Here is a 27773-nt window from a genome sequence, read left to right as displayed (position 1 = left end):
CGCTGTGGAGAAACAGAAGCAACATTGCTTCATATGGTTTGGAACTGCCAAAAATTGAAGAGATTTTGGGAAGATATATACGTGAAATCATAACCGTTACGACCCAGATACGATTGCCTAATGATCCAAGGGTCTGTGTATTGGGTATTCTAGAATCTTCAGAAATAGACGATAAACTGTCATTGTGCATTCATAGAATGCTGTTCCAGGCGAGGGTTTTACTGGCTAAATACTGGATAAGAAGTAATCCGCCCAACAAACAGGAGTATATCAATAGGCTGAATACAGTTTTACGCCTTGAAAGGGGAGTCTATAACAAGAGAAAATGTCCCAACAAATTCCTGTCGATATGGAGGGGCTGGGTGGAGAATGGGAGTTTGGTTTCTGCGGCTCTATCAGGAGATTGTATACGAGGGCAGTTTTCCCTATTGGGCCAGATATCTTAGCACATGCTGTTAAATGGGGGACGTCGTTAGATCACTCTAATCTCTGCTCTCATTAAAATGGTTTTCCTGAGACGTAATTAATAGAGAAATAAAAGTACTACAACTGTCTCTCTGGATCAAGTAAAGGGGGGGGAGGGGTTGGTTAAATGTTAAAAGTTTTACAATAATCTAACATTAATTCTGCAATGTCCTGTATCCTTATAATAACATGTATCTGTCTTTCTATTCTGTACTATGATGCTTTCATGTTACTATGGCGACAGCCTCATTATGCTGGAAAGACCATAATGTATGGACTGACAAGATATTTGTTGATGTATACATTTTTATTTTGTTAATACCTGTATGGAAAATCAATAAAAAACTATTTTGATTAAAAAGCAGTAGAGTTGAGCGAAGCCATGAAAAATTTGATTTGGCTGCTTCACCGAATTTCACAAAGAAATTAGATTCATGTCGAATTACTTAGTCACAAAGTGCATTCCTTTGTATGTAGCGGGCACAATGACGGGGATCAGTGATTGCGCTGTCCCCCATCATTGAACCCCTCAGATGCCACGCTCATCACTGATCATGGCATCTGAGATTAAAATGACAGCCTTTCAGGGGCTAATCCAGTTAAAAAAATACTTTATCCATTTAATCAGGGAGAGGCAGTGGCAGCCATCTTAATTGAAGACACCGCGGGAAATCTCGCGCAGTGATTTGATGTTTTATAGATGGGAACCTCTTCATATAGGTAATACCGGGAAGTCATTATGACTTGGATCCAGGGGGTGCCTTTTCTAGTGAATGGTTCTGCCATGCCCTTCAGAAGGGCAAATGTAGCTGGAAGAGGTGAACCTTGAGATCCAAGATTTGGAATTATGGTAAAGTTTATAAAAATTATATAGTAGGATTATTTTTAACATAATTAAATCTAGGATATACCTAGGATGCAATAGTTGGTATTAAAGCTAGATGTATCTGGACAAAGGAATTTCTCTGTTTAGATTTTCCTGCACTGGAGTATCCTAATTGTGTCCAGATGTATACTATGAGGGTATATACATCACACTTTGCTAAACCACATGCCACATTCATATTGGCTTATTTGTATTTTTAGGTTGTATGGGTTACATCCAGGTTTTTCACTAATAAATAGTCTTCTGCCGTGTGGAGTGGGCAGAGAGGTAGAGTAAGCCTCAAATACCACCATGAATCATGTCTCTTCATTCTTTTACCCCTAGACTAAATTTTAAGATTTGCAGCATTGCATACAACATGGTTAGATCCCATGTTTAGGGATCATCCAAAAATTCTACCATGACATGTGTAAATCCAGCCTTTCAAATTTATCTACATAAATATTTCTCTCAATGCCCACTGGGCTATGAATTATGGCTTATCACTGTGGTAGCTGATTCTTTAGTCTATACTCAAAATTATGCAAGCCTTTCACACATGCTGCCGTGAATGTCATATATTGGGGTTGTAGATATCCAAAATATACGCTGTTACAGCCATGATTGTGGCACTGACAAGTCTTCCTTGACATTCCGTCAGATGCAGTCTCTCTGTCAGGTCCAACCTTTTACTCTGGATTGATGTTGTAGAAAAAAAAGTATCAGTCAATCTTATAATGTTTTAACAACTGGCTCGTCCATTCCTTCTGTTTCTATAATGGTGTCCTTTATCCATGAGATATAATTATATACTCTTGTGTACACACCATATTTTCCCTCTTGGGCACATCCTTCTCCCCAGCTCACCACACCTATCAGGTACCAGGTATTGCGGTATAGCACAGCAAATGGACCTCCGCTGTCACCTTTACAAGAGTCCTTTGTCTCAATATCGTATCCAGCGCAGAACATGTTCCCTGTTAGCACCATATCGGTAGAAGCCATGCAGGTGTCTTGACTGACAATAGGTAATCGAACCTTTAGTAGAAAGCGACTGGCACGCCCTTTAAATCGCGTCGCTCCCCAACCACTAACTTGCCCTATTTCACCCTCTTGAGTTAGTAGTCGTCCAAGTCCAGGGCTAGGCAAGCAAATTGGTCGTATGTATTCACTGAAGATAGCTGGGCTACGCAAATACAAAAGAGCAATGTCATGGTCATAATATTCCCCCAAATAGTAGGGATAGGAGAAAACTTTAAATACAGCAATCTTCTGCTCATCCTGATCCCGCAGGTATTTGTCATAATCCCCTAGAAAATAAATGGGTACATAAAAAAGCATCACATATCTGTATTTTAGAGTCCAGATTAAAAGCATCACTTTACATGGTTTATGACTCCCACAGCTGAAAGATCACTACAGAGGTGGGTGCTAAACACCCATGGGTAAGTACATCCACAGAACATGTCCAATGCTGTCTAATCTATCTAACCCTGCCATCAGGCTGTTTAAGCAATAGAGGGATTTTCTTTTTAAATATGTTAATCTGTCTATCTTATCTCCAAATCGGTTGAAAAGCTTCATGCCATACTGCATTAAAAGAAGATGACCACATCCTATTTCATTGCAGCAGCATGTCTCACTTTTCTGGAGGTGAATGTAATGTTCATGTGATTTACTTTCAATGACTCCATCTCCCTCCATTCTTGGTCTAAACTTCAGTATAGACTTGTTGCAAAGTCTGTCACCTCTTTATTGCCTTATGAAGCTAATGGACAGTGCTTACTTTCTGAGAACAAAGGATCTGGCATTTTAAAATCAAACATTCCAGATTCTGGTTGGCCCTAATGCCAGGCTGCTCACATAAAACAACAGCTGAAGTTGGATCTCTCTACAATTATCTCATATATATGGCCTGCTTGAAGGAGCCAGCACTATAATAAGCAATTGGACTTTGGATCACTGAAGAACTCCAATATCAAAATATAGGAGCCAGAATCACTTTCACTGAAAATATTTTCCATGAAAGCAATTGGACTTTGATATCAAATAAAATCTTCCAGCAAGACAAAGTTTCTTTAAAGGGGTTCTCTGGGAATTAGGGTCGATTCACATGTCTGCAACTGTTTTGCGGTCCACAAATTGCGGATCTGCAAAACACGGACACCGGCCATGTGCGTTCCATACCATGTGGCTGGCACTTTGATAGAAATGCCTTTTCTTGTCGTGGCTGCGGACAAGAATAGGACATGTTCTATTTTTTTGTGGGGCCACTGAACGGAAGTGCGGATGCGGAGAGCACACGGTGTGCTGTCAGCATCATTTGCGGCCCTATTGAAAATGAATGGGTCCACACCCGTTCAGCAAAATTTTGCGGACGTGTGAATGGAGCCTTAAGAAAACTTAAATATTACTTTATTTTAAATATATTCCCAAATACGTTTCATTAGTTATAATGGCTCATTTTGTCTAGGGAGCAATCATCAGGAGAAATAAAATGGCCGCCGTCCTATTAGTACACACAAAAGCTGTCCTAATCACACAGCAGGACAAGTTACTTCACCTCACTGAGGTAAAGCGATGCCTCATCCTCCTATCTGCTCTTCTTGTCAGGGATTATGATCCTGAATACAGATGATAAGATCTTCAGCTGAATCTCTGTAGGAATAGAGTGCATGAGGAGGACGGACAGGGCAGACTGTGGTAATGGAGACTGCTCATCAGCCACATCACAAACTCCTCTCTGTACTTTATGTCTCCTCATGAATTCCATTTCTACAGAGAATTATCTGAAGATCATATTAAACTGTATTCAGGATCATAATTCCTGGCCAGCAGAGAGGATGATAAGGCTGCATTCACACGTCCGTGGTGTGTTGCGGACCCGCAAATTGCGGGTCCGCAACACACCAGCCCGGCACCCCCATAGAAATGCCTATTCTTGTCCGCAAGCTGCGGACAAGAATAGGACATGCTCTATCTTTTTGCGGAGCTGCGGACCCAAAATCGGGGCCGCGCTCCGCAATTGCGGCTGCAGACAGCACACTGTGTGCTGTCCGCATCCATTCCGTCCCCATAGAGAATGAATGGGTCCGCACCCATTCCGCAAAATTGCGGAAAGGATGCGGACCCATTTTGCGGACGTGTGAATGGAGCCTATGGCAGCTCTTTAGCTCGGTTCTGTGTGATTAGGACAGGTTTTGTGTGGACTAATAGGACGGCAGCCTTAACATTTCTCCTAATGATTGCTCCCTAGACAAAATGACCCATTATAGCTAATGAAATGTATTTGAGGATATATTTATAATAAAATAATATTTTAGTATTTTAATTTTCTTAAGTCCCAGAGAACCCCTTTAAAGGGGTATTCTGGGACTTAGTTATTGATGACCTATCTCCACGATATCAGATCGGTGGGGGTCTGTCACCCCCATGATCAGTTGTTTTAGGCAGTAAGCTGGAGCTGAGCTTCTCTGCAGTACCCTGGGGCTGGAAACTATACAGTAGATGGATGCTTCAGTCCACTGTAAAATTTCTGGTGGCTGTCTGAAACAGTTGACTGTTGGGATGCCATGGAGGAGCGGACTTGCCATAGACTATACAGGGAAATTTCTGCCGTCCGCCATCAGCTAGGGATATTATCATCTGAGGCTCTCAGCATTAATGCATCAGGTACTTATGCACTTGACCAATGATAGTAGGTGTCCTCCTGAATTTAAATGTGTCACGTTCTCAGGATGGTTATACAGTTGAATATTGTGGCGAGGACGGCAGTATTTTGTGCAACACTGTGGTATTTGGTTCTGCTGGGGCAGTATTTGGTGCTGCACTATGGTATTGTAGGCCCCACCTACTTCTATTGTCCCTGTCTATGTATGTGTGTTGGTCCTGCCTAGTTGTGTTGCCCAGTCTTCTGTAAATATGTACACCCCTACAACATGGGGCCAATTTTATTTTTTTCCAATTCCACTTTAAGTTCCCAGTCCATCCCTCCAATCTGATATTGATGACATATCCTAGATAGATAGATTTTGAGGACCTAAGTCCCAGAAAATCGCTTCAAAGGGAACCTGTCACGTTGAACATGGTGCCTGAGCTGCAGGCAGCATGTTATAGAGCAGGAGGAGCTGAGCAGATTGATATATAGTTTAGTGGGAAAATGTCACCTATTAGTAATTGAAAGCCTTCCCTCCATGGCTGTGTATATAGAGATAGCTGTTTTCATGGTGACAGGTTCCTTTTAAGGACAATACATGTCACATCTATAGTATGTAACATTGCTAGTTTTCTAGCTTGCCTGCCTCTCTTCTCACTGTCACTTCTGAAAGATACTTATCCCTTTAATGTGTCTCAGAAATTCGGTATATGTGGTTATACATAGATCACTGCTTCCACCTTACAATGGTGTTATAACAAAATGACTACTACAGTTAAGCTATCGTGGGCAACTTTCTGTTGACTTTGGACTATTTTCCCACACTCTCCTGTGGTGAATGGTATATTCCTGTGCCCATTCTGCTCTTATTACAACCCCCTACATCAACAAGTCTGATAATAGGTATATAATTCTCAAATATTTCTAATCTAAGTGTAAGCCTACACTTAAAGGGAACATGTCACCTTAAAAATGCAGTGCAGTCTGCAGGCAGCATAGAAACATAGAATGTGTCGGCAGATAAGAACCATTTGGCCCATCTAGTCTGCCCAAGCATGTTATAGAGCAGGAGGAGCTGAGTAAATTAATATATAGTTTTATGGGAAAAGATTCAGTAAAACGTGTACTTTATTCATTTAAATCCCTGCTCATTCTGGACAAGGAGGCGGTCCTATCAGTGATTGACAGCTATCTCTGTATACACAGTCATTGCGAGAAGGCTGTCAATAACTGACAGGACCACCTCCTTGACAACAAAGCTTAGAATGAGCAGAAATTTAAATGAATGAAATCTAATTTATACTGAATCTTTTCCCATAAAACTATATATCAATCTGCTCAGCTCCTCCTGCTCTATAACCTGCTGCCTTCAGCTCAGGCACCATGTTCAACATGACAGGTTCCCTTTAAGAGCACACAACATAGTTATTGAGAGGACTCTCTATAATGATATGTAGCCATTTTTAAGAACTACCTGACTAGCAGTTTCTTCAGATATGCTACACAGTATATCATGAAGACAACTTACCAATAGTGACATGATGTGGGTCAATGTCTTCAAAGCAGTGGGCGGCAGACAGTACCCATCGTTGGCTAATCAGGCTCCCGCTGCAGAAGTCTATCCCTCGAGCAGTGCGAATCATAACCTTAAAGGGGCAACATGAAGGTAGACAGATATAAATACAAGTCCGCAATCTAGAAACACTTCACAACTCACCTATTATATACAGTATTTGCCCCCTGATGCTCTAACACCAGAGTAAAACCACTAACTATGTAAGGGTGTGGAAATGGATGTTACCCCTCCCACCCAGTTCATAAATACTGGACAAAAAGATTTTTATATAAAGGTCTGATAAAAATGTCTGCATTATTTTGTTTCCATTTATTGCATTTCAAGAATAACACAAAGCCCTGTAGGGAGCGACCTGCACATTTTGAGAGTGAGGAGGTGCTGAAGTGAGAGAACTTGTATGTATTCACAACTCACTGAAGGAGTTGTCCCCAAAAAAAACATTCTAAATTTTTTAAAACAGCACATGGATTTATTTTTTCTTATTTTTTAGGATGGTTTTGAATGTGATAATGTGATTTAGATGCAGTAAGGGGAACATTTACTATGCTATATACCGTACTTCACTTTTGTGGTGTAAAATAAAGTCACAAAATTTGTTCCATGTTGTTTTCGCAGCAAGATTTATGACTTTTTCCCCTTCATCTTTATTCATGTTAATAAAAAAATATTGCCCCAAATAGACCATAAGTTTGCAAAAATAAACAAATATCACACACAAAAGGAGAAAGAAAAATGTAATGCAAAATCAATGCTCCTAGTGGACAATGTAGTAACAGGATCTCATAGGGTAGGTAGTACTTGAATAGACTTTCCCTATCAATGACCCTATTCTTATATATGCCCTGCCTACTATGGAATGGCCACGCCGATAGGTCGCAGCTCCCACTACGTGACCACATACGTCACATCCTAGATCTTTAAATATACGCGGCACTAAGTGGCGTCAGAGGACGCCAGGACACCAGCGCCATCCTAGCAACATCGTTGGCGCGCTGCTGCTGCCTCTCATTAGTCATCCGCTCCCTTGCCCTCCTAGGAAATTCTATATAGGTGGGTAGCATTTACATTGGGAGATTAATATTGTATCTATACTGATGTTTAATTAATGTATTTTCCTTCTTGGAGGTTTAGTTTGTATTTTTCATTGTTGCAGGAGCCTCTCATATAAGGCTATGCCAATATGTGACACCCAGCTGGCGAGGCATCGTATGATTACCGCCCCTGGACACGCAAGTAGAGATCACATATGTAAATAGGAGGGGTTTGTGGTCCTATCAAGTGATGACTGTTAATACGTCTTTTTTCAACTCTAGACTTATAATATGCCCATGAGCTGATTTAGCATTTGTAGTGATTGGGAATATTTTCCACAATCTTTGTTTAGTGTCCCCTGAAGAGCCCCACAAAGGATCAGGCGAAACGCGTTGGGACAGGGAAGTGGTGATTCCACACATTGCATTATTTGAATATCATTATTATTGTGGTACTATATTCATTATTGTGGATTGCATCTTAGTCATATGGGAGTTGATACATAATCTTAACTCACTATGTGTGTTATTGTTTATTTTTTTTGGTACGTTTCTGTTGAACGGTAAAGTTTAGGCTAGCCATCAGTAGTTTGTCCTACACTCCCCGGTCAGGGCTTTCCTAGGGTCCCCAGGAGGTTCCTGATACGGGATCGCCCCTATGGGGATGGCCATTCCATTGTAGGCAGGGCATATAGAAGAATAGGGTCATTAATAGGGAAAGACTATTCAAGTACTACCTACCCTATGAGATCCTGTTACTACATTGTCCACTAGGAGCATTGATTTTGCATTACATTTTTTCTTTCTCCTTTTGTGTGTGATATTTGTTTATTTTTGCTAACTTATGGTCTATTTGGGGCAATTTTATTTGATTAACATGAATAAAGGCAAACTTTTAAGTTGTAGGATGGTTTTCTGTGAATATATTTGACTTGAAGACCATCACGAGATATACTACCCTCCGACGGGTTATAGTCGGTACTGTGAATTTTTCCCCAATTCATGCAACTTTTTAGCAGGTGATGAGAGCAGGGAGGGTATGGCATAGCAGGCCCAGGCCAGCACAGCAGGAATCAAGACTGGAAAAGTTATTGGCGATCTTTCTTGATAAATGTCCCCCTAAATGTTTTGTTATTTTCAGTCTATATTATATTTGTGTGTTTCTTACCAAACCATAAGCAATGTTTCAGTATTTTCTAAAATATTGTTAATAAATGAATCACTATGTCCACATACCTGCCAGGGGCATTGTCCCTGCTCACAGCGCATCCCGCCAACAATCCGATTATTTTCTGACTGGCCTTCACCGTACAGAATTCTCCCAATGAAGTCATCATACCAAGTCGTTCCATTCCCATCCTCACCTCCTGTAGTAATGTTCTTACTGTCTATTCCAGTAACATTATGAGAAGTGTCATTCTGTACATATCTGTCAGAGGTTTGCAACCACTCCGACACACCTCTCTGTTGCATCTCTATATTATCATTTAGACTGCTTGCAGGGGTTATGGCAGCTGTAGAATTGGAAAAGGAATTCTCATTTTCATGAAAATCCAAATTGGAACGACCAATGACTTCCTGCTGACCTAGCATTGAACGTGGTGAACTGGTTGTGAGTCCACACGGGAAACGAGCTGGAGGTGAAAAGGAAACATGGATTATTGCTAATAGATTTGTGGTATTACTAACTGAATTACAAGGCACCTTAAGGACTGTTTCACATGAGCGTGTGCAGTGTGGAAATCACATGTGTGAGCGTGATTCTCCATTCTGGACTCTGCTTTTTTTTCTCTGGAGCGCACAGCAATATACTGATGTATAATGCTATATGCCTATGCATGAACTTATTACTACACAATCATAGTGACATTGTGCTTCCACAAACCAGCAATAAAATGTGCTCCTGTGCTTATGCACATAATGGAGAGGACTCAAAGAGGACTGGTTTTCTGGGAGCACAGCGTCAAAAAGAAAGTGAGAGTGAGAGACAAAAATGACATAACCTGACTCAGTATCACTTATGCTACACATCGCTTACTCTAGTTTGCCAGGTGTTTTTGTTCCTTTAAGGGTATGGCCAACACAGTCTGGTTTCTGCAGCAGTTTTGGAAGACAAAAATAGAAATAGATCATAAAGGGAAAGAAAGTATACAGAACAGATACAACTTTTTCTCTTTTTTTTAATTCACTCCTGATTTTGTCTTCCAAAACTTCATCATGAAAGCTAACCTTGTGGTTGTAACCTTAGGCTATGTTCACAGTACCACTGTGAATCCGGTAGGCTGATCCAACGGGCTGTTCCGGCATAAATGCAGCTGTCAGTTGGACAAAAATCCACCGCATGCAGTGGTATTTGTCCGTTCAAAACCAGCATTAAAGGGGTTCTCCGGGAATTGAGAAAATGAAAATACTTAAATATTACTTGATTATAAATATATTCCCAAATATCTTTCATTAGTTATAATGGCTTGTTTTGTCTAGGGAGTAGTCATCAGGGGAAATAAAATGGCCGCCTAATAGTACACACAAAACCTGTCCTAATCACACAGGAGGACAAATTACTTCACAACACTTAGGTAAAGAGCTGCATCCTCCTCCTCTCTGCTCTACTTGACAGGGATTAGGATCCTGACTACAGATGACACAATGAATCTCTGTAGGAATGGAGTTCATGAGGAGACATGAAATACAGAGAGGTGCTGAGGATGAGGCTAATGATCAGCAGCTCTTGTATGCAGTCTCCATTACCACAGTCTGTCCTCTCTGTACTTAATGTCTCTTCATGAACTCTATTCCCACAGAGATTCAGCTGAAGATCATATTAAATTGTATGCAGGATCATAATCCCTGACAAGTAGGAGAGGTGGATGAGGCAGCTCATTACCTCATTGTTGTGAAGTAACTTGTCCTGCTGTGTGATTAGGACAGGTTTTGTGTGTACTAATAGGACGACTGCCATTTTATTTCTCCTAATGATTGCTCCCTAGACAAAATGAGCCATTAAAACTAATGAAGGGTATTTGGGAATATATTTATAATAAAGTAATATTTAAGTATTTTCATTGTTTTTAATTACCGAAGAACCCCTTTATTACCAGAAAGGCGACTGGATCACAATCGCATCCCCTTATAGTCAATGGGAATCCAGCAGTACATGGTTGTATCTGGCAATGCCGGATATGGTGAGCTCCGGTAGCCTGATCCTCAGCAGAATCAGGCTACCAGAATTCAAATGTAAGTGTGAATGGGGCCTAACCATTTGCAGATGAAATCTAAGTTTACTTAAAGTGGCCACAGATTTCTCAAAAACATCACTGGATCCATAATATGGGGATTACATTGAAAATAAGCGCAATGAACGCATCTGCCTGTTCAAAGTCCGACTGTCATGACATATACTAGGGGGGTCATTTATTAAGACTGGCATTTTAGAGGCAGGTCCTAATAACCCCTATATGTGGCGGTGGATCTGCCAAAGTTCTGAAGAGGCGCAGGCCTCTACATTAATTCGGCGCATCCTGCGCCAGTCTAAATGTAAGACAGCTTCCTAGCTTGCTTACATTTAGACTATTTTTTAAGCCTAATACACACCCACTTTTTTTAAGACCTGGCGCCGACAATTTCACCTGAAATATGCCTAATATAGGCGTATTTCAATATAATAAAAGACCCCCTAGATGTTCTAGTGCACTCACTGAACAGATTCACAAACTGGTCATTCTTGGTAAGGTGCTTTGAAGCCACATGATCCCTTTCAGTCAATTAGCCAATGAGCGTCATATTACAACCTAAGGGTCCACTGACACGTCCGCGGATCCGCAAAACACGGACAGCAGCAATGTGCGTTCCGCATTTTGCGGACCGCACATTGCTGGCACTAATAGAATATGTCTATTCTTGTCTGCAATTGCGGACAAGAATAGGACATGTTCTATTTTTTTGGGGAACGGAATTGCGGACCCGGAAGGCAGGTCCGCAATTCCGTGTCCGGGCAGCACATCGTGCTGCCCCATACAAATGAATGGGTACGCAATTCCGTTCCGCAAAATGCAGAACGAAATTGCGGACGTGTGAATGGACCCTAAGGCCTCTTGCACACGACCGTATGCCCTCCGAGATATAAGGACCATGAGCGGGCCATATGTCCCAGAGTGGCATTGATCGTGCGCACAGGAGCACACAGCATCTTAGATTACAATGATGTTGTGCACGTCGGGCCACCTGCGGAACTATTGTCCCGCACTCATATGATCATATGAGGCAGGACAATAGCCCCGCGGGCGGCCCGACGTCCACAGCATCATTGTAATCTATGATTCTGTGTCCTCCCATGTGCACGATCAATGCCACTCCGGGACATATGGCCCGCTCACGGACCGTATGTCTCGGTGGGCATACGGTCATGTGCAAGGGCCCTAACTTTGAGTTGACTGTTTCTGTCAGTAGGTCATGCAGTAGAAGTATTATGTTAAAATGACAATGTGCAGTCACAATTTAGTCATGTATGTTTAGTGCGCTTCAAAAAGGAAAAAAAAAGGTGATGGTGGATTAAGCGGTAGTCATTCTTGTACCCAAGTAAAAGAAAAGATGCAGCTTACCAAATTTGGCACATTTCTTCCCATCTTCCTCTAGGGTATACCCTTGTGCACAGGAGCAGGTTACACTAAGTGCCCGCGCTGTGTCTGTGCAGTACTGCCAGCATCCTCCATTGTTATACCAGCACTCATACCGCACTACAGTGAAAGCAATTTTTTAGTTATTCATATTTCATCAATACATTTTGTTGTATTCAGATCACATTTTAAGCATACAGTTGAGATAAACTCCCCCTTCCTTATATTAAAAATTATACTGTCATACAACTATTCATATGGATGCGGTAATATACACTCACCTAAAGAATTATTAGGAACACCTGTTCTATTTCTCATTAATGCAATTATCTAGTCAACCAATCACATGGCAGTTGCTTCAATGCATTTAGGGGGGTGGTCCTGGTCAAGACAATCTCCTGAACTCCAAACTGAATGTCAGAATGGGAAAGAAAGGTGATTTAAGCAATTCTGAGCGTGGCATGGTTGTTGGTGCCAGATGGGCCGGTCTGAGTATTTCACAATCTGCTCAGTTACTGGGATTTTCACGCACAACCATTTCTAGGGTTTACAAAGAATGGTGAGAAAAGGGAAAAACATCCAGTATGCGGCAGTCTTGTGGGCGAAAATGCCTTGTGGATGCTAGAGGTCAGAGGAGAATGGGCCGACTGATTCAAGCTGATAGAAGAGCAACGTTGACTGAAATAACCACTCGTCAGTGCTTGAAGTGGGCCGGAACGCGGCGGTACTCAGTACCGCCACTTCCAAAAATTGCCCTGGAGAGTACCAGCACCTCTCCGTGCGCCCAGTACGTGGGTTTCCGGTACCGGAGCGCAGCGGAGAGCTGGCAGTATCTCCTCCCTAATGTCGTTGGCTGGGCAGCTAGTGGAGGGGGGCGGGTCGTTGCAGAGTACGGCTCAGGCTGGCGCAGGCAGGGAGTTGACCTCACGTTAGGTGACGTCAACTCCTTCCCGCGCGCCTGTGACTGAGGAGCGATCAGTGCGGCGACCAGTGACTGGTCCTCCTTGGAGTCAGGAGTCGGACGGTGCAGCAAAGAACATCGACTTTGCTTTGGAATCCAACTTCTGAAGAGTACTGGTGAGTGACAGGCACCCCCCCTCCCCCCACACACATTAGTTCCTCTCTGTACCAGTACCCCCCCCCCCCCCCTGGCAGGGGGGTACTGGTACAGGGGGGAATTAATGGGTGGGATGAGGGGGGGGGGGGGGGGTCTGATGTGCAGGGGGGTACTGGTACAGAGAGGAACGAATGTGCGGTGGTGGGGGGGGGGGGGTACTGGTACATAGAGGAACTAATATATATGTGTCTGATGGGTGGGTCTGATGTGTAGGGGGCCCCTGCACATCAGACCCCCCCATCACACACATATATATTAGTTCCTCTATGTACCAGGACCCCCCCCCCCACCACCGCACATTCGTTCCTCTCTGTACCAGTACACCCCTGCACATCAGACCCCCTCCCCCTCATCACACACATTAGTTCCTCTCTTTACCAGTACCCCCCCCCCCCACCACCACCACACATTAGTGCCTCTCTGTACCAGTACCCCTCTGCACATCAGACCCCCCATCACACACATATATATTAGTTCCTCTATGTACCAGTACCCCCCCCCCCCCACCACCGCACATTCGTTCCTCTCTGAACCAGTACCCCCCTGCACATCAGACCCCCCCCTCATCACACACACACACACATTAATTCCTCTCTGTACCAGTACCCCCCTGGCAGGGGGGTACTGGTACAGAGAGGAATTAATGTGTGTGTGTGTGATGAGTGGGGGGGGGGTCTGATGTGCAGGGGGGTACTGGTACAGAGAGGAACGAATGTGCGGTGGTGGGGGGGGGTACTGTACTGGTACATAGAGGAACTAATATATATGTGTGTGATGGGGGGGTCTGATGTGCAGGGGGGGGGAGCACCGGCGCCTAATAGAGTACCGGCACCTCTTTTGGCCCACTTAAAGCACTGCCACTCGTTACAACCGAGGTATGCAGCAAAGCATTTGTGAAGCCACAACACGCACAACCTTGAGGCGTATGGGCTACAACAGCAGAAGACCCCACCGGGTACCACTCATCTCCACTACAAATAGGAAAAAGAGGCTACAATTTGCACGAGCTCACCAAAATTGAACTGTTGAAGACTGGAAAAATGTTGCCTGGTCTGATGAGTCTCGATTTCTGTTGAGACATTCAAATGGAAGAGTCCGAATTTGGCGTAAACAGAATGAGAACATGTATCCATCCTCTGATGGCTACTTCCAGCAGGATAATGCACCATGTCACAAAGCTCGAATCATTTCAAATTGGTTTCTTGAACATGACAATGAGTTCACTGTACTAAAATGGCCCCCACAGTCACCAGATCTCAACCCAATAGAGCATCTTTGGGATGTGGTGGAACGGGAGCTTCGTGCCCTGGATGTGCATCCCTCAAATCTCCATCAACTGCAAGATGCTATCCTATCAATATGGGCCAACATTTCTAAAGAATGCTATCAGCACCTTGTTGAATCAATGCCACGTAGAATTAAGGCAGTTCTGAAGGCAAAAGGGGGTCCAACACCGTATTAAGTATGGTGTTCCTAATAATTCTTTAGGTGAGTGTATTTTGAAAAAATATGGTCTCCCTGGATATCGTACTGTGCTGTTCCAGATTTGCACTATTATGTTCAGCTGTGATGAGTGTTAAAATCATACAAAGTCACTTAGGAATATATCGACTCTGACTATATCGCGGCCTGTATATTTAACTAGATATTAGATCAGCTGTACTGATCTTTATTGTTTGTTATATCCTGTTTCTATCTTTTGTGTATATCCCCCCTGCATGGGGTGTATTGACAGTATGTTGCCGACATTCATTGCTTTAAAATCCAATAAATATCTTATGAAACTAAAAATGATACCGTCAGACAACACTTGTATGACATACAGCTGCCAACAGTATGTCTAAAGTACATCTTTAGGAATAGGTTTGGCCCATAGAAAGCAATAGCTACATTAATTATTTTCTAACCAAGTATAATCTGCCAATATGGCCTATAAATGTGGTGTTGATAGACCATCAGCATGAAAAAAAAATGTTTATTTTCCATTATACAGGTAATTTTTTAAGGAAAAACTGAAGAATAACAATCAAGAGCTTCTTTCAACCATCAGTGAAAAACGCATTGCATCCGGATGTCTTCCGTTTTTCACATAAGCCCCATATGCAAATTAACCTGAGATGAATCCTGTCCCTGAGATGAGTCCTGTACCTGAGATGAGTCCTGTCCCTGAGATGAGTCAGGGACAGGACTCATCTCAGGTTAATTTGCATATGTATCAAATCCTTTTTTTAACACAATAAAAGCACACAGAGCTATGGGGACTGGGTATTGCGGATGTGCTAGCAGCCATCTAGCAACCCATGTCCTCAGCTCTATACCCAAAATCCTGGTGACAGGTTCCCTTTAAGAGAATATAGGAGATGCTTGCAACAAGTTGAATTAGGCTACTTTCACATCTGCGCTTTTCCTTTTCGGTATTAAGATCTGTCATAGGATCTCAATACCAGAGGAAAACGTTTCAATTTTGTCCCCATGGGACTGGGAACAAAACGGAACGTAATGCTCCAGAAAGCATTTCCTTCCATTTGGTTGCGTTCCAATGCCGGACAGAAAAACGCTGCAAGAAGCATTTTTGAATGCGTCATCGGATGAGGAGCAAGACAGATCCAGCATGAGACACAATGTAAGGGTCCATCACGTCCATTGTTTCTTTCTTGATCTGTTCCGTTTTTTGCGGAACAGATCTGGACCCATTCATTTTCAATGGGTCCTGAAAAAAAAAATCAGACATTGAGCTGTCCGTTTTTTTTCAGGACCCATTGAAAATGAATGGGTCCAGATCTGGTCCAGATCTGTTCCGCAAAAAACGGAACAGATCAGGAAAGAAACAACGGACGTGTGAATGGACCCTAAGTCAGTGCAGGATCTGTTTTCTCGGACACAAAAGAAAATGGATCCAGCGCCCATTAACTTACAATGGTTTTAGTACCGGATCCATCATGGCTATTTTAGAGATAATACAACCGGATCTGTTCCTAGCGAATGCAACCGGGTGTATTGTCCTAACGGAAGCGTTTTTGCTGATACATGATGGATCCAGCAAAAACGCAGATGTGAAAGTAGCCTTACGTTGTGTGTACTGTATGTATCATTTATCCTCACCCCTTCCAAATCTTTCAGAAAGTGAATGGAAATCAATAGCCATGCACAAAAACTAGTGGGGTACACGGGAAGTATTGGAATGGAAACAGCACGGTTATGGTGAGGTGAGCGGGGTGTTTTTTTTATAATTATTCTCAGCCTTTTTTTATTTTTTATTCATTACTTTATTTTAAATTACTGGCCAGCCCCTTTAATCCTTAGGATGACAGATGCTTTTTCGTTTTTGCATTTTCTTTTTTTCCCCCCTATCTTCCTTGAGCCATAACTTTTTTATTTTTCCATTCACATAGCTGTATAAGGGCTTATTTTTTGAGGAACAAGTTGCACTTTTTAATGCCACCATTTAATATGGCATACAATGTAGTAGGGAGCGGGTATTGTTCCCACAGTGTTCCCTTTGTGGCAAAACTGACCTGTGCCCTTCATTCTCTGGGTCAGTCCAATTACAACGATACCACACATTTATAGTTTTTTTATGTCTAAATAGTGTAAAAATAAATTGAAACTTTGAAAACAATTTTTTTTTTTTTTACATCACCATATTCTGACCCCCATAACTTTTTTATAGTTATATCTACTGAGCTATGTGTGGGCTCATTTTTGAGGGACAATCTTTAGTTTTGATTGATACCATTTTGGAGTATGTGTGTGACTTTTTGATCACATTTTATAAAGTTTTTTGGGTAAGAGAAGCGATGAAAAAGTGGCAAATTGGCCATTTTGACTCTTTTTCCGTTACGCCATTCGCCGTATTGGAAAAATATTTTTATATTTTAATAGTACAGGCATTTTTGGACGCAGTGATACTCATGATATTTATATTTTTTGTTATTTATGTATTTATTTTTTTATTTTATGGAAAGTGAGTGATTTATATATTTGTTTATATATTTTTTATGTTTTTATTTTTTTTTTAATGATTTTGAAGCTCGTATTTGAGCCTACAAAATCCATATTTTTTTTAAATTCTGAACAATCATGGGTATTTTAGTGCCATACTTTGTACAGAAATGCTCATTTCATATTTTGGCCTGCCACCTGCTGCCCATAATACGAATTGCAGATTTAATACCTTGGGTCTCTTCAGAGAGACCCAGCATATTGAATTCAATTACCGGCATCATTGGCCACAGAGGATGCTGGTTAGAAGCGCTTCCGGGTTTTTCACCCTTTAGATGCCGTGATTAGTGTTGAGCGAACTTGTGTTTTAAGTTCGGCGTCTAAAGTTCGAGTTCAGGTTATCGAAGTATCCCGTTATGGATTCTAAATTCCGTTATGGTCCATGGTAGCGGAATCCATAACGGGATACTTCGATAACCAGAACCCGAACTTAAAACACAAGTTCGCTCAACACTAGCCGTGATCACGGCATCTAAAGGCTTTAATGACCGTGATCTGCAATATTGCATTTGCAGGTCATGGTCATTAGCTGCAGGTTTGAAACAGCAGAGACCCACCGGCCATGATGCCTGCTGCACACCATGTTGCACATCGCTCCAGAGCCGTCCAGGTATGGAGTTGGTAGCAAACGGGTTTAAAAGGACCTGTCACCACTCCTGACATGTTTGCTCTTGTAAATAATTGTATTGCACATTAAATGACAATTCTGGAGAACCTTTTCTTATCATTCTATGTTATGCCATTCCTCTATTATTCCCACTGGACATTTATGGATAAAGTTATAACTGGGTGTTACTAGTTAGGGGTGTGTCTTTGCAGTGACAGACTGTGCAGGGACACACCCCTTTGAAAAGGAAAATGGTATGGCAAGTAGGCTCCTCTTTCAACTAAGTGCAATACCCTTTATTATTTAGGGGTAGTGTTTCTATCAATGCTACACAACCTGTGACTGATTTGCTCACCATTTTCACAGTGCCTTCCAGAATAGCGTGGTGGACATAGGCATGTGTAAGTATAGTGATACTGCTGGCAGATTCCCCCATTATGGCATGGATTCTCTTTACATGGACTGAGGTCTACAAAGAGATAGTCAATAACAGTAAATAGTACACATTGGTTCTGATATAAACTTATTCACATTAATGGGCTATGGTATGTAGACTCCATCACACTTAAAGAGGCACCTTGATAAAATCTGTATTTTCCAGGAGCTGTAGCACACAAGAAAAGGTAAGGTTTTATAAAAAGCTGACATATGCACTTCATTTGACTTTAGTTTTGATTTTACAGTAATTACATTAAAAAGAGAAACCGTCACAAGAGAAACTGCTCAGAATTAGGGCAGCTGAGATGGGGTACAACCACAGTAATTTAGCAAGATGTAATTTAAATTGACCATTTGGGCTCTGTAAACTAAATGTAAACTCAGATCAGAACCATAGGGTCTCATGTGCATTATCACCTATAATCATGACGTATTATTCTACTGCTGTCTCTTGTAGGATCCAGAATAATAAAAATATCAGGCCGAATGTGACGGTGCAGTTACACAGCAATGGATTCCCTGATAGGCATAGAAAAAGACAAGCTCTCCAGAATCCTGCTCACCGGTCAATGTGATCTGGCCAAAGCATCATGGGACCTGTAGTTAGCAGAGCTACTGGCTGAGTAATGATATTATTTTACTCACCTTTATAGTGAAACCAAAACTCTGTCTACAAAAGAATAGGGAAGAAAAAATGTCAGTATAACAACCATTACACTTTGTAGCACATTCTGAATAAACAAAATCATCAGCAAGACAAATTATTTCTTAGGGCTCATGCACACAAACGTATTTTGTTTCCGCAAGCAATTTGCATTTTTTGTGGGTCAGATGTGGACCCATTCACTCTAATGGATGCTGTCCGCATCCGTATGTTAGTTCTGTGGACCAGTAAAAAAATAGAACATGTCCTATTTTTGTCAGTTTTACAGACAAGGATAGGACTGTTCTATAGAGTACAGGACATTCTGCAAAATGCAGAATGCACAGGGCTGGTATCCGTGTTTGGCGGATCCGCAATTTGCATCCGGTTTCCGATAGAAACCCAGCATTTTACTGGATGAATCACAGCACGTTGCACTATTTAATATTTATCTCTTTTTTTTTTTTATCCACTACTAATGTTTTGTGCGTATTTGCCTCCAAATTATAGTCTACTGGAGTGCATAAAAAATGCAGGAAGAAAGGAATAGGTATGTAAATCCGGATTAATTACTGAATCGATACTGATGACAATACAGATGGGATATCATTTGAAATCCATGCAAATTCCGGACCCGGAATACAGACGAATTTTAAAGAGGCCAAACACAGACTTCTGTGCATGTAATCAATTCCCCCATACTTGCTCTTTGAATGTCATACGTAGGGCTATTTTTTCTAGAAAAGGAGTGAGAAGATGAGGACTTGCCCCTATAATCACCATCATTTTTGGATGCATTTTATTTAAAAAAAATACTGGAAAAAATTTAGTTTTACTTAAAAAAAAAAAAAAAAAAGCAGCAAAACTCAAAATATAATTAAACCTTCGGTGTCAAATCACACCCTTTGTTAACCCCTTAAGGACTCGGCCCTATTTCACCTTACGGACTTTTTTGCAAATACCAAATTCACAATTTTTTTTTAAAAAAATTGCAAATTTCCAAGTTTCAATTTCTCTACTTCTATAATACATAGTAATACCTCCAAAAATTATTACTTTACATTCCCCATATGTCTACTTCATGTTTGGATCCTTTTGGGAATGATATTTTATTTTTTGGGGATGTTACAAGGCTTAGAAGCAAATTTTTCAGAAATTTTTAAAAACCCAATTTTTAGGGACCAGTTCAGGTCTGAAGTCACTTTGCGAGGCTTACGTAATAGAAACCACCCAAAAATGACCCCATTCTATAAACTACACCCCTCAAGGTATTCAAAACTGATTTTACAAACGTTGTTAACCCTTTAGGTGTTCCACAAGAATTAATGGAAAATAGAGATACAATTTCATAATTTCACTTTTTTGGCAGATTTTCCATTTTAATATTTTTTTTTCCAGTTACAACAGCCAAACAAAACTCAATATTTATGGCCCTGATTCTGTAGTTTACAGAAACACCCCATATGTGGTCGTAAACTACTGTACGGGCACACGGAAGGGCACAGAAGGAAAGGAATGCCATACGGTTTTTGGAAGGCAGATTTTGCTGGACTGGTTTTTTTGACATCATGTCCCATTTGAAGCCCCCCTGATGCACCCCTAGAGTAGAGACTCCAAAAAAGTGACCCCATCTAAAAAAACTACACCCCTCAAGGTATTCAAAACAGATTTTACAAACGTTGTTAACCCTTTAGGTGTTCCACAAGAATTAATGAAAAATAGAGATACAATTTCAAAATTTCACTTTTTGGGCAGATTTTCCATTTTAATAATTTTTTTCCAGTTACAAGACAAGGGTTAACAGCCCAAACCCAAATCATATTTATGGCCCTGATTCTGTAGTTTACAGAAACACCCCATATGTGGTCGTAAACTACTGTACGGGGCACACTGCAGGGCGCAGAAGGAAAGGAATGGCCATACGGTTTTTGGAAGGCAGATTTTGCTGGACTGTTTTTTTTTGACACCAGGTCACATTTGAAGACCCTCTGATGCAACCCTAGAGTATAAAGAGACTACTCCATAAAAGTGACCCCATCTAAGAGAACTACACCCCTCAAGGTATTCAAACGATCTTACAAACGCCGTTAGCCCTTTAGGGAGTTCCACAAGAGTTATTGGCAAATGGAGATGAAATGTCAGAATTTCAATTTTTCTGGGCAAATTTTCCATTTAATTCCATTTTTCCCAGTAACAGCAAGGCTTAACAGCCAAACAAAACTCAATATTTATGGCCCTGATTCTGTAGTTTACAGAAACACCCCATATGTGTTCGTAAACAGCAGTACGGGCACACGTCAGGGCGCAGAAGAAAGGAATGCCATACGGTTTTTGGAAGGCAGATTTTGCTGGACTGTTTTTTTTGACACCATGTCCCCATTTGAACCCCCCTGATGTCACCCCTAGAGTAGAAACTACTCCCAAAAAAGTGGCCCCATTTAGAAACTACGGGATAGGGTGGCCAGTATTGTTTGGTACTAGTTAGGTTACATATGATTTTGGTTGCTCTATATCAGTGTAGGCAACCTCCGGCACTCCAGGTGTTTGTAACACTACCAAACTCCCAGCATGCATACTTCTCTGCTCTTCTCAGAACTCTCATAGAAATGATGGAGCATGCTGGGTTTGGTAGTTTCACAAGCAGCTGGAGTGCCGAAGGTTGCTGATCCCTGCTCTATATTACACTTTTTCGTGAGGCAAGGATAACAAGAAATAGCTGTTTTGCACCGTTTTTATTTTTTGTTATTTACAACAGTTCATCTGACAGGTTAGATCATGTGATTATTTTTATAGACCAGGTTGTCACGGATGCGGCGATACCTAATATGTATAATTTTTTTTATTATTTATGTAAGTTTTACACAATGATTTTCATTTTTGAAGAAACAAAAAATCATGTTTTAGTGTTTCCATAGTCTGAGAGCCATAATTTTTTCCGTTTTGGGCGATTACCTTGGGTAGGGGTATTATTTTTGTGGGATGAGATGACGTCTTATTGGCACTATTTTGGGGGTGCGTGTGACTTTTTGATCGCTTGCTACATCACTTTTTGTGATGTAAGGTGACAAAAAATGGTTTATTTAGCACAGTTTTTATTTTAAATTTTTTACGGTGTTTATCTGAGGGGTTAGGTCATGTGAAATTTTTATAGAGCCGGTCGATACGAACACGGCGATACCAAATATGTATACTTTTTTTTATTTATGTAAGTGTTACACAATAACAGCTTTTTAAAACAAAAAAAAATTATGTTTTAGTGTCTCCATATTCCTGAGCCATAGATTTTTTATTTTTTAGGCGATTGTCTCAGGTAGGGGCTCATTTTTTGCGGGATGAGGTGACGGTTAGATTGGTACTATATTGGTGGGCAAACGCCTTTTTGATCGCTTGCTGTTGTACTTTTTGTGATGTAAGGTGACAAAAAAATTGTTTATTTAGCACAGTTTTTTATTTTTTATTTGTTACGGTGTTCATCTGAGGGGTTAGGTCATGTGATATGTTTATAGAGCCGGTCGATACGGACGCGGCGATACCTAATATGTATATTCCCCCCCCCCTATTTGTTACCAATTTTTTTTTACTTTATTTGGGGAAAATAACGTTTTTGTTTATTTTTACTTGAAATTTTTAATTTTTTGGAGGGGAAACTTAATTTTTTCAACTTTTTTTTTTCACTTTATTTTTGTCCCACTTTGGGACATGAACTTTTGGGGGTCTAATCCTTTACAATGCATTCCAATACTTCTGTATTGGAATGCATTGGCTGTACGAGTAATACCTGGTGTGGATTACTCATACAGCGTCCGTCCTGTGGAGATCCAGCCCCCTGGATCTCACAGGCTCTTCACCGGAAGGCAGCGCGATGCCTCAGGAAGGCATCGCGCTGCCTTCTATGCCATCGGGTTCCCCCCCACAGGCCCCATGGGGACCCGTTGGCACCGCTCGATCACCGCTGGCCGCACCAGGTAAAAGCCCGCATACCACAGGTCTGATATTGACCTGTGGTTTGTGGCGATCGCCGACACGGGCGGGTCACGGGACCCCCCTGCGCATTTAGCCGTGGTGCCTGCTCAATGATTTGAGCAGGCACCGTGTTCCGATCATCGCCCGCCGGGCTGCGGTGATCGGAACTATAGATAACGTACCGGTACGTCATGGGTCCTTAAGGACTCGTGAACCATGCCATACCGGTACGTCATGGGTCTCTAAGGGGTTAAAGGGCATCTGTCAGTAGATTTGTGCCTATGAAACTGGCTGACCTGTTACAAGTGCTCTTGGCAGCTGAAGACATCTGTGTTGGTCCCATGTTCATATGTGCCTGCATTGCTGAGAAAAATGATATTTTAATATATACAAATAAGCCTCTAGGAGCAATTGGGGACGTTGCCATTGCTCCTAGAGGCTCTGCTCTCTCTGCAACTGCTGCTCCTTCTGTACTTTGATTGCCAGGGCCCGGCAGTGTTAAAGTCTTCTTCACACCTGGCCCTGACTTCTCTTAAAGTCAAAGTGCAGAGGGTGCAGCAATTGCAGAGAGAGAGCAGAGCCTCTAGATGTAAATGCAATGCCCCCGTTGCTCCTAGAGGTTCATTTGCATATATTAAAACATAATTTTTCTCACCAATATGAACATGGGAACACAGATGACTTCAGCTGCCAAGAGCACATGTAACAGGTCAGCCAGTTTCATAGGTACAAATCTGCTGATAGATGCCCTTAAAGCCACGACACAAAAAGACCCCCCCTTTATACCCATGTAAACTTGACCAGTATTTTCTGTTGGGAAAGGTGGTAACCATAGTTCCAATCATGCATTTCCAGACAGTTTTCCTGCCCCTATATTCCACTGGATGCTGAAGAATATGGAAAAAGTTTTTTAGTTTTTTTAACCCCTTCCCGACATCCACCATACATCTGCAGTGGATGTCGGGGTTTTAAATATGTGCCATAACCACCAGGTGCCTGCTGTCTCATACAGCAGACACCTACGGCTAATGACCGCAATCGGTGGCAATGCCAACCGTGGACATTTACCCCCTCAAATGCCATGGTCAAATGTGACCACGGCGTCTGAGAGGGCTAAAACCCAGAAGTGTGTGCTTCCGGGTAATGAACGCCTCCCCTGGGTGGAGATCGGAGAAGACGTTCATACGCAGTAATGAGCCTGAGCCTGTAAAAGGCTTGCAGGTTCATTACTTGTATATTACAGTTCAGGCCAGCAGGTGGCAGCACTAAACTGTAATACAGTGATTTCTGTATAGAATAATGGAGTAAGTTCCATTATTCTATACAAATTGCAATCTAATGATTGCAAGTTGGGGTTCAATTGGGGGCCTGACAAAAAGGAAAAAAAAAAGGGAAAAAAAGTTTTGAAAAATATAAAAATTCATCACCACCCTTTACCCAGAATAAACAATTAAAAAAATAACATCATTGGCATTGCTGTGTCTAAAAATGTCCATACTACTAAAAATAATAAAAACATCCTATACAGTGAATGATGTAACGGGAAAAAATGTAAAATGGCCGACTTGCCATTTTTTCATCACTTTGCTTTAAAAAATGTTTTATTAAAAGTGATCAAAAAGTCATACACACCTCAAAATGGTATTAGCATAAATTACAGATCGTCTTGCAAAAACTGAGCCCTCACACATCTCCATGGACATAACTAAAAAGTTATGGGGGGCAGAATAAGTAGATGACAAGAAAAAAAATTATATTTTCCAAAGTTTTTATTAATTTTTTTCAGTATTAAAACACAAGAAAAACTATACATATGTGGTATTGCCATAATCATACTGACCTGGAGAATTAAGAGCACAAGTCAGTTTTATTGCACAGTGAAAGCCGTAAAAAACAAACAAAAAAATAAAATAAAATACGTAAAACTGTGGCAGAAATTTTTGGGGAATTTCACCCCATTTAAAATTTTATTTCCGCCTCCAACTACATTGTATTCGATATTAAATGGTGGCATTAGAAAGTACACCCTTATATGGCTATGTGAATGGAAAAATTAAAAAGTTCTGGCCCTGGGACGGCAGGGAGCGAATAACGAAAACACTAAGGGTACATTCTTACGTCCGTAGAATGGGTCAGCATCTGTTCCGCAAATTGCAGAACGGGTGCGGATCCATTCATTCTCTATGGGGCAGGACTGGATGCAGACAGCACACAGTGTGCTGTCCGCATCCGCATTTCTGGAGCGCGCCCCCGATCTTCCGGTCCGCGGCTCTGGATTTTTTTTTAACATGTCCTATTCTTGTCCGCAATTGCGGACAAGAATAGGCAGTTCTATATGGGTGCCGGCCGGGTGTATTGCGGATCTGCAATACATTACGGATGTGTGAATGGACCCTTAAAACAGAAAATCGCTGCGTCAGGAAAGGTTTAAAAATGCTGCAAAACTTAAACTATGATCAAACCATTTGTGTCAAATAACACCATGTGTTAAGCCACACCACAAAAAAACACACACACCCTTTATGTCTTCATGCTTTTGTGCATCTTATCATGACCCCTCATTGCTGAGCCTCTCACATTAGTTCCCAGTTACAGCCGCCTATAACTTCAAGGGAAATCAGTATGCTTGACCTGCAAGTAAATGCAGAGTAGGCAGCAAGCCAAGAGCATTACATTTTTGGCCAGAAAGTGATTATGTGGGGAAACTACATAAAAGCATTTAAAGTAGAAGCATTACTTTGGTTTACAGTTCTATACATTTTCTTTTAACATGTTATCTAATACAAATATATACAAATATTCACATACCAACTTGGAAAACAACTTTCTTATGTATGGACAAACAAAAGATGTAAAACAACATGGTATCTATTTTGCTTATATTATATTACTTTTGTATCGATTCCTTTATATGATGTATGTTCATATTATTTTAGAAAATTAAAAAATTTAGTAAAAAGATTATTATCAAAAGCATTTTAACTGTCAGCTTAAAGGGGTTCTCTGGGAATTTGATACTGATAACCTCTCCTTAGGATAGGTCATCAATTTCAGATTGGCTTGTGTCCAACTCCTGGTACCCCTGCAGATCAGCTGTTTCAGGAAGATGTGGTGCTCAGCGGAGCTCTGGCGAGCGCTGCAGCCTCCTCGCAGTAAATTGTATAGCAGCTCAGTCCAAGTGACTGATGTACGGTGACGCCACTGGTCTAGAAAGAGGCCAAAGAGCTTACTAGAGTGCTGCAGCATCTTCTAACAACTGATACGGCGGGAGTCCCGAGAGATGGACCCCCAACGATCTTGTTTCCTGCGGCCATGTAGGGTATTTAGACACAGACAACAAACTTTATTCAGACACAAACAATATAATAAAGGTTATAAACTATCATATCTATATAGGCTACAGGTGGCAGTAAACATGTTAACATGTATAACTCCTAACAGATCTGATATTGATGGCCTATCATGAGGATATGTCATCAATATCAAAATTACGGATAACCCCTAAATATGTTGTTCTATATGTAATGGCAGCATTCACCTTCCATGACAGTAACTGACAGGCTGCGATATATGCAATGTCAGTTAGGCCCCATTCACACGTCCGCAATTTTGTTCTGCATTTTGCGGAACGGAATTGCGGACCCATTCATTTCTATGGGGCCGCACGATGTGCGACCCGGCTCCGGAAATGCGGACCCGCACTTCCGGTTCCGCATTTCCGTTCCCGAAAAAGAACATGTCTTATTCTTGTCCACAATTGCGGACAAGAATAGGCATATTCTATTAGTGCCGGCAATGTGCGGTCCTCAAAATGAGGAACGCACATTGCCGGTGTCCGTGTTGTGCGGATCCACGGATCCGTAAAACATGTTACGGACGTGTGAATGGGGCCTTACCATGAGGATAGTGAGCGTTCTGCTCATGATTACAACTGGACCCAAACTATTGGGGTCATTTATCAAACTGGTTTAAAGTAGAACTGGCTTAGTTGCCCATAGGAATCAATCAGATTCCACCTTTCATTTTCCAAAGGAGCTGTCAAAAATGAAAGGTGGAAACTAAGCCAGTTCTACTTTACACTAGCTTGATAAATGACCCCCATATGAGTCCAGTGTATTCTTTAAGCGTTGCTAGTACTAAAACATTTTACCTGTAATAGAGCTGTAATAAGCTGTCCTTACATATTGCAGGATATCAGGCCCCATGCACACAACGGTATAATCCATCCATGTGCTATCTGAATTTTCCGTGGATGGCACACTGACTGACCCATTTATTTCTATCGGGCCATGCTAATAGCTGTGTTTTTTGCATATCTATGTGGCCATTCCGCAAATTATAGAACATGTCATACATATTCTTGTCTGTATTGTGAACGAGAATAACACTTTCTATCGATGGGAGTGAGAAAAATGCGCTTTAAGCTGACACTTCCGCTTTAATTACTATATATTGGGGATTTTTGCCTTGCACCGCATACTTTTAATAATAGACAAGTTTTTTGTACTGTAATACCCCTTTAACACATTAAAGCACTGAGGTATGTCATGGCTGCCATCTGTCACGCTCAGCTGTTTCTGATATCGGAGCAGCTTGGTAACAGGGCAGGGGATCAATCACAGCAGTCCCTCATCAGATCTAACTGCAGACTGACCAATTAGTGACGTTATAGGCTTAGGTTAGGCACAGGAGAGGCAGTTCGGTTAGTGTTAGGTACCTATCTGCAGAAGCCACCTTGACGTTGGTAGATGGGCCCGACACACACATTTGATCACTTTTCATGTTTAGTAAGTATAGT

General features: G+C 41.5%; 1 protein-coding gene across 2 annotated transcripts in view; it reads right to left on the bottom strand.

The window, feature by feature from the left end:
- Positions 1-822: 822 nt before the first annotated feature.
- LOC120997714 (coagulation factor VII-like) overlaps positions 823-27773 on the bottom strand; it is a 100946-nt gene continuing 73995 nt past the window's right edge. Inside the window, exons 4-9 of one of the 2 annotated variants that reach the window (XM_040427952.1) lie at positions 19015-19039; positions 18287-18400; positions 12191-12325; positions 8829-9226; positions 6514-6631; positions 823-2640 (exon numbers count right to left, since the gene is read on the bottom strand). In XM_040427952.1, coding sequence (XP_040283886.1) covers positions 2063-2640; positions 6514-6631; positions 8829-9226; positions 12191-12325; positions 18287-18400; positions 19015-19039 — 1368 coding nt within the window. In that variant the 3' untranslated portion in view covers positions 823-2062. The remainder of the gene's footprint in view (positions 2641-6513; positions 6632-8828; positions 9227-12190; positions 12326-18286; positions 18401-19014; positions 19040-27773) is intronic. The other variant, XM_040427951.1, reaches the window with a different exon arrangement.

The sequence above is a fragment of the Bufo bufo genome, chromosome 4, assembly GCF_905171765.1.
Source record: "Bufo bufo chromosome 4, aBufBuf1.1, whole genome shotgun sequence".
Classification (NCBI taxonomy): Eukaryota; Metazoa; Chordata; class Amphibia; order Anura; family Bufonidae; genus Bufo; species Bufo bufo.
This window is presented reverse-complemented; position numbering and strand designations above follow the sequence as displayed.